This window comes from Solanum lycopersicum, chromosome 11, assembly GCF_036512215.1.
Source record: "Solanum lycopersicum chromosome 11, SLM_r2.1".
NCBI lineage: Eukaryota > Viridiplantae > Streptophyta > Magnoliopsida > Solanales > Solanaceae > Solanum > Solanum lycopersicum.
This window is the reverse complement of record NC_090810.1, coordinates 39,957,634-39,966,234: the sequence shown is the minus strand read 5'-3', so window position 1 is coordinate 39,966,234 and position 8,601 is coordinate 39,957,634. Positions and strand designations below refer to the sequence as shown.

At 33.0% G+C, this 8,601-nt stretch overlaps 1 protein-coding gene across 1 annotated transcript; it reads left to right on the top strand.

Annotated features, from left to right (window-relative positions):
- The first annotated feature begins 7,849 nt into the window (after window positions 1-7,849).
- Window positions 7,850-8,398, top strand: LOC138339404 (uncharacterized). The gene has a single exon (XM_069291000.1). The coding sequence runs from the start codon at window positions 7,850-7,852 to the stop codon at window positions 8,396-8,398; it is 549 nt and encodes a 182-aa protein (XP_069147101.1).
- Window positions 8,399-8,601: the final 203 nt, after the last annotated feature.

The following is an 8,601-nucleotide window of genomic DNA, read 5'->3' as shown; positions in this document are numbered from 1 at the left end:
TGTTCACATTCATTTCGGTGATTCATTTTTCCACTTTTCCATATTCTCCACAGTTGTCCTATACGTGTCACCCATAGAGGGAATCAATTTATTTATTTATTTTTAATTAATTACAACTATCTTGATTTTCTTTTTAAAGAAAAAACAATGGGAAAAGTTGAAAAATATTTCAATTGACAGAAATTAATGTTATACTACCAAATTTATGAAAGATTGATACCCTCACTACTTAAAAAAAAAAAAAAAAAAAGGTAAAAAGAGACCTAGAAATGGAGACCTCAAAAATAGGTCAATAATAAGAGAGCTCATGAGGTCGCTATTTAAATTAATATCTTTTAATTTTTTTTAATGTAGGAGAGACCTCGTGAGGTCAATGCAATGAATATATATTTTTTTAACTGACTTATTTAAATAATTTAAATTTTTAATCTAATTCTCATAAAATTAGAGACCTCATGAGGTCTCTAACTTTTTAACTATTCAATTAAATTAAATTATTATTTTTAATTTAACAAGTATAGACCTCATGAGGTCTATACTTGTTAAATTAAAAATAATAATTTAATTAAATTAAATGGTTAAAAAGTTAGAGACCTCATAAGGTCTCTTAAATAAAACAAAAAACCTAGTCAAAATTAAAATAGGTCTTTTTCACCGCCTCTCTCTCTTTTTCACCGCCTCTCTCTCTTTTTCGTCGACCGCCTCTCTCTCTTTCTCGTCGACGTCGACCCTCTCTCTTTCTCGTCGACCCTCTCTCTGTATTGTCTCTCTTTCTCGTCGACCCTCTCTCTCTGTATCGACCCTCTCTCTTTGTATCGTCCCTCTCTCTCTCATTGCCAGCTCTCCGCCGCCAGCAATCGTGCTTCAGCAGGTGGAGGTCGCGCCGCCTCCATCTCCGCCATTTGCAGTCGCCTCAGCAGCAGCGTTCCCCTTTGACTCCAGGTAAATTTATTAATTTTTGGTTATTGAAACTAAACGTGTTAGATCATTGAGATGAGGTGTTTGAGGTTCATTTGATTGTATTATTATATATTTATATCTCATTGTGATATTGTCACTTTGCACATATACTTATGTTGTTATGAATTTATAATATGTGATTTTTACTCTTTGACATCTCTTTTTTCATCAAACAAAAGCAATATTGGGAACTTTGTGAAGTGAAAATTGTTTTTTTTTCAATATTGACTCCAGGATTTCTTTGTTATAAGAAATATTCAATATTTTGATCCAGTGCTCTTTCATTAAGATGATGTTCATATGTTTCCTTTTGCAATTCTCTTTCCAATTTGTCTATTTATTGTTCATTCACCTATTATCGTTAAACAACCAGGAGGTGCAGTGAACTTAAAATCATAACTATCAGTGAATATGCTGAAAACTGAAAAGACAAATAAAAACTAAAACTACATGGTGATACATTTGTTAATAATATTGATCTCATTGTGCAAATGAGAAAAGAAAATAATTATTTCTATATAAATGGATACTATCAAATTAAATGAGGAGACAAAATTAATACTGTTAATTACAGACTAGGAAACAAAGTTAAATAATATATTATCATAGTCAGAGAATGCAAACTTGTCCACATTATCAACTGCACAGTGACTCAAACAAAGTTTTATATATTACTATGTGATGTATTGGGCTATTTTGTGTTCTGTATCCAAAGATATTATGGCTGGGAATCCTACAAAAGATGTTAAGTTATTTGGTAAGTTAAACTAAATTAATTAAACTTAGAAATTTGTTAAGTTAAACTTGTTACAATAGTATAAGAAATTAAGTTAAAAATAAACTAGTTAGAATTAGATACTATAGTGTTGGAATTAAGTCAAAACTAAACTAATTAGACTTAAAATTTTGTTAAGTTGGTTTATAAGTTAAAGTTGTGACTATAGTATTTGAATTAAGCTAAAACTAAACTAATTAGATTTAGAAATATGTTAAGTTAGTTAATAAGTTAAACTTGTTACTATAGTATTAGAATTTAGTTAAAACTAGACTAATTAGACTTAGAGACTTGTTAAGTTGGTTAATAAATTAAATTTGTAACTATTGTGTTAGTATTAAGGTAAAACTAAACTAATTAAAATTAGAAATTTGTTAAGTTATTTGGTAAGTTAAACTTGTTAAAATTTGTTTTCAGTAAATTATTACATAATGTAGTGCTTGACAAATTTAATTTATGATTCTTATGTAGATGGATCGTAGTTGGATGTATAATATGACTAATTTTGGTCGAATGGGGCTAAGACCTGAATTTGTAGAAGGTGTCATTGGTTTTGTGGAGTATGCAAAGACATTAGATCCTTTTTAACGTAGTGGTATGATTAAGTGTCCTTGTAATAAATGTCAATGTTTGAATTATGAAAAATCAGATGTTGTTGAGCTTCATATCTATCGAAATGAGTTTAAAAAAGAATATACTCTGTGGACTAGTCATGGAGAAATTGATAATAACTTTGATGTATTCCAACATTATGTTCCTGGTGAAAGTAGTATCAATGTGAATTCTAATGCACAAAATTATAGAATTGATGACATGGTTCAAAATGCTTTTGGTGTGCATTCTGATTTTGATTTTGTTAATCAAGGTGAAGAAGCTTTTAATGTTGAATGTAAAATTTTCTGTGAACAATTGGAATCTGCTAGTCGGCATTTATATGAGGGGAGTCCACACTCACAGTTGTCTATTGCGGTTAGATTATTAAGTATCAAATCAGATTGGGTATGCATATGGAATGCCGCATAAAACCTTTCGTGAATTTTCCTCTGAGTTTGAAGGCCTAAATAGTTCAAATCATGATGAATCAATGAAGAAAAATTTGGCTATGGAGAAAAAGATTGTTGAGCTATCTAGACAAGCCGAAGAATCACGGGCTAGGGAAAGGCGGTTGGAATTACAGTTTGCGGGTCTTAAGGCTCAATTCGATGCATTACTTGCTTCAGGAGAGATTCCCTCTTGTTCTGGTGATGTTACTTTCCCTCCTCGACCTCCTCAATCTCAACCTACTCAATATCCAATGTATGGTCAACAAAGAAATATGACCCATGAGACTAGTAGCGATGAAGAAAGTGATGATTATGTGGCAAACACACTACCACATTAGTGAAGTTTAGACTTGTGATAGTTAACTTATGGAACATTTTGTTAACTTTATAATTTTGTGATGGGATTTATTTGTTTTGTGAATACATGATAACGTTGGAATGTATTATATAACTTATGGATATCATGGTTTTTGTTTAATATATAATTATGTTGAAGTGAGTTGCAATTGAGTTGATAAGAGAATATTTAGTAAATGTATTGCTTCGGTTGAGTTTTTGAAGCTCTTTGAGTTTGATTTGGGTACTGAATTAAAATGACAGGTGATGAGAAGCCGCAGAAATAATAATTTTCTGCCAGTTTTTGCATTAATTTTCCAGATATTTCATAATAGAGACCTCACGAGGTCTCTTTTTTGCATTAATTTTTCCAGATATTTCATAATAGAGACCTCATGAGGTCTCTACTTAACATTTTCTATTTTATAAATGCAGAAAAGAGACCTCATGAGGTCTCTCTTTTGTATTAATTTTTTCAGCTATTTCATACTAGAGACCTCATCAGGTCTCTAATTAACATTTTGTATTTTATAAATGCAGAAAAGAGACCTCATGAGGTGTCTGTAAAAAAGTGAAAATCTTTAAGTTGTACAGAAAAGAGTATATATATAAAGATATTTTGTAATAAAAAGAACATTTAAGTTGTATAGATTATTCTATTTTGATAAATGTCATAGGAGAAAATCTTTAAAAAAATTTAACATATTAAAAAAAAATTACGCTTGAACATGAAAGTAATTATAATTTTTGAACTTACATAATGAATTTCTTCAATTGATAAGTCAGAAATTTTATATATATGTAAAAATAGATAGTGTTGTAATCATTTAAAATTTATAAAATATAAATTTAAAAAATGATTCGGATTATATTGAATTCATAAATATATTAATCCAAATAAATATTGTAGATTGATATAATTGAGTTAAATATTTAAGACCAATAAATATGGATTTAATTAAGGGAAATTGTATATAATAGCAAACTAATAAACTAAAATAAATGGACTAGCTAGGGTTTGATTTAATTGTGCGCCATAGCAAACGTTTGCAAAAAATTGTCAGGCGCCACTCTCGTCCAATCTCTCGCTCGCTTTTTCACTTTTTATACAAACACAAGTGTATAAAAATTGTTTCCAATTGTATAAAGCAGAGAAAATTGTATAAATATATATATATTTTTGTTCCCCTCTTCCAGATCTCGCTCGCCAGTCTCCCAGATCTCACTCACCACCCTCACCTTTCTCACTTATACAAACAAAAGCGAAATGTATAAATTGTGTTTCTGTTTGTATAAAGCGTGAGAAAATTATATACACACATGAAAGTACATATATTTTCGTCTTATACACTTATAATTATACAATAAAAATACTCCCATGCCGAGTTTCTTTTGTCTTTCTCTCTTTCTCGTTTTATACAATTTTCAAATTGTATCTAATTTTTCTCTTTCTCGTTTTATACAATTTGATTCAATTGTATATTCCTTGTCAAGTCTCTTTTGTCTTTCTCTCTTTCTCATTTTATACGAATTCAAATTGTATATAATCGTTCTATACACTTATAATAATAAAATTCATTTTATACACTTCATTTTTATACAGTTTTCTGCCCAAGTGTCTTTCTCTTTCTTGTTTTAAACACTTCGTTTTATACAATTTGCTTCAACTGTATATGTATAGCGAGTTATACAGTTTCTATGTTTGCTATGGAACGCAATTATGCAAACTTTGTTATAGCATACAAATATGATTTTTTTATTTGCTATATGTGAAAGTTACCCTTTAATTAAAGTCTAAATTAATTGATTTGGGCTACATTGGATGAACCCAATTTGTTAACCCCAATCCCATCTCATTCTACAACCCATCTTGACGCCACTTGTGCAGATGATGTGGCATGCCAAGTCAAATAAGAAAACCAATAGAATCATGACATGTGTCAAAGATGACAAGCCCGCTCCATAAAGCCCAAATTCCATATCACTTAAATCTGATTGGCTGAACGAAATCCTATTCCAATCGCAACTCTTATATTCTAATACTATAAATAGGGGTCCTCATAATTCAGAAAAGAGACAGAAAATTCTAAATAAGAAGCTAGAGAAACTCCGTGGTACAAACGCCATTTAATTCTCTACAAAGCTACAAGTTTAAGAATTCAAGCATTCAAGTTCAAGAACGATCAAGATTAAGACCACCAAATTCAAGAACAAGCTCGAAGCCCTTGAATTCAAATAAAAGTCAAGATCAAGATAAAGTTCAAGTTCAAGTTCACCATAGATTCAAGAACAAGCTTTAAAACGCTTGAATTTATATTTGAAAAGGCGAATTCAGAGGAATTATAGAGATTGTAACACTCACATTTAAAATAATAAAATTGATTGTTGCTATAATTTTTCGTTCTTGATTATTGTTTTCTCGACGCGAATTATATTGTCTACAAATTCTGGCACGCCCAGTGGGACAATCTCTACCTCTCAGCTCAACTTTTCAAACGTCAAAGAATATTGAGATGACTTCCATGAACAACAACTCTCGATCAACCGCCTCTAAGGTCACTATCTCCAAGTAATCTACTGAAGTTGAAGACATCCTTGGTGTTACCTTTGGATGTTTTGGAGTTGTTACGAGAAGCAAGGCTGCTACACTAGGACAACAAACACTTCAAGTTTCGTCTGCATCAATTCTTGTTTTGGGGTCTTCGACTCCAAAAGGAGCAAGTTCCTCCACAAATGCTTTAGAAGGAGGAAGTAGTGTTGCTGAAAAAATCAAGAAGACATTGGCTCTACTTGAGCAATCTGGTTCCAAGAAATCTACCACAAGGGAGAACTGTGATTCAACTTATGAATCATCTCCACGTATATCGCATAATGTGAGTCCACTGAAAATTAAATTACACGACAATCCATGTTACTCTCCTACATTTCCGATGAACATGCAAACGATGGTGACTGCTGCTTCCTTTCCTGAGGAACAACTCGCAAATCTGACGAAGTTGGTTAGAGGATTGACGAATTATGTACAATACCAAGAATCTTGAATTCACAAGTTTATGGATAGGATAGAAGGACTTTTAGATGGAGATGTGAGCCATGCACTTGGAAAGGGCATTAAAGTTCAAGAAATCGAAGATCCTGCTAAGAAAGCCCTGTTTGTTAAAGAGATACCAGTTTCTTCGTATGGAATGATTCCACTCGATCACTTGAAGGAGTTTATTGAAGGCACTATCAAATATAAGTATGAAGTCTCCACCAAGTCTTCTCATATGTATGCTAAGCCATACACTGCTAGGATTGATAACTTTAAAATGCCTGCTGGTTATCAATCTCCCAAATTTCAACAATTTGAGGGAAAAGAAAATCTGAAATAACATGTCGCGCACTTCGTGGAGACATATAATAATGCTGGAACATATGGAGACTATCTTATCAAACAGTTTGTCCTCTCTCTAAAAGGAAATGCCTTTGATTGGTACAATGATCTCGAACCTAACTCTATTGATCGTTGGGAGCAACTAGAACATGAGTTTCTCAATTGCTTCTATAGCACAAGGCACACAGTGAGCATGATAGAAATCATGAAGATTCGCCAAAGAAAGGATGAACCGGTCATTGATTTCATAAATCAATGGAGGAACGCGAGCCTAAATTGCAAAGATAGGCTTAGTGAAGCTTCTGCAATCGAAATGTGTATTCAAGGAATGCACTGGGATCTTCTTTACATCTTTCAAGGAATAAAACCAAAATCTTTCGAGGATTTTTGTACTCGCGCTCATGATATGGAGTTGAGCATGTCATCTGTCGGAAAAGATATGACTATTGTCCATGATCCTCGCAAAGAAAGGGACAAGCAGGAACCCAAGAGATGGAGCAAGTTTCTGCCCACAAAAGACAACAAAGAATCCATGAGTTTAAATGTGTCACCCGCAAAGTTCACCACGAATGAGGGCGTAAAACAAAATGTGAGAACGACTTTCCAAGCACGTTCAAATCAAAAGTCGACGCTAAGGGAGATGCAAGGAAAAAAGTATCCCTTCTTGGATTCTAACGTTTCTAAATTTTTTTATGAATTGCTTGAGTTAAAGATCATTGATTTGCCACAGATGAAGTGACCTGATGAAGCTGGAAAAACTGATGACCCAATTATTGCAAGTATCACAGACTTGTGAGTCATCCTCTTGAAAAATATTGTCTTTAAGGATAAAGTGATGTGATTGGCTAACAAAAATAAAATTATCCTGGATGATGAGTAGGCTATTTCTAACCAGATCTCTATCACGTTTGGGTCACTAGATCCGGTCCAAATATATCTCTGAAAAGCATGAAGAAGAGCCAGTAGACCACGACGTTGACATAGATGGTGATGAGGGTTGGATTGTTGTAACTAGGCGAAGACGCAACAAGTCAAGATTACGAAAAGAATTATCCGAGCAACTGGTTAGAGGAAAAATGGTGAAGAAATCAGAGAAGCAAAAATCAATCAAGTGCCCCAAAAGGGTAAAGGAAGAAGTGCATCACTACCAAAAACCTCGACGTCTTGTGAATCTAGAGGAATTCTTGCCAAGTTCATTTGATAGAAAGTATACTCAAGGCAATGTCGAGGCATCATGTTTCAATGAGGATAAAGAACAAACAATGAAGGTGCCTCCTATTGTAAAAGAAGGAACAAGAAGTGAAGCCTCACACAAAAGTGTCTCCTAAGGAAGAAGAAAAAGAAACAAGGGAACTCTCAGAAATGATGTCTCTTTCATCTTCTGAAAAATATATTGAACTTTCTTTCCAAGAAGCACATGTCTGTGATACTAAAATCACATTTACAGATAAAGATCTTCTATTTGGTGAAACACCACATAATTGTCCTTTGTATATGGTGGGTCATGTGCTAGAGAAGAAGATAAATAGAATCTTAATAGATGAAGGATCTGGAGTCAACATTTTGCCTATCCACATATTGAAGGAACTTGGCATCACGACTGGGGAACTTAGTGAAAGTTGTCTGTTGATACAAGGATCTGATCAAGGCAGGCATAGGTCCATAGGCTCTATTATATTAGAGATCCACATGGAAGATTTGCGATCAAGCGCATGGATACATATGATTGACGTAAAGACATCATACAATATATTACTTGGCAAGCCTTGGGTACATGAGAATAGAATTGTCTTATCTTCTTACTATCAATGTTTGAAATATCTTGAAGGTGGAATTGAAAGAAAGATAGTTGCAGATGATGATCCTTTCACCAAAGTGGAGACACACTTTGCGGATGCGAAATTCTATTGAGAAGTTATGTAGTTAAAAGGGTCAAATCCAATGACATCAAATCAATCAAGATTGATAAGATCATAAGAAAAAGAATTGATGTGGCTATCGGAAAGGTGAAAATTGACACTAAAGACTCTTGTCCCATTCTTAATGAAAGGGAACATCCTCTCTTCAAAGAAGAAGCTGACTTATAGGATTTGCTATGTTCCAAAAGCGAAGAA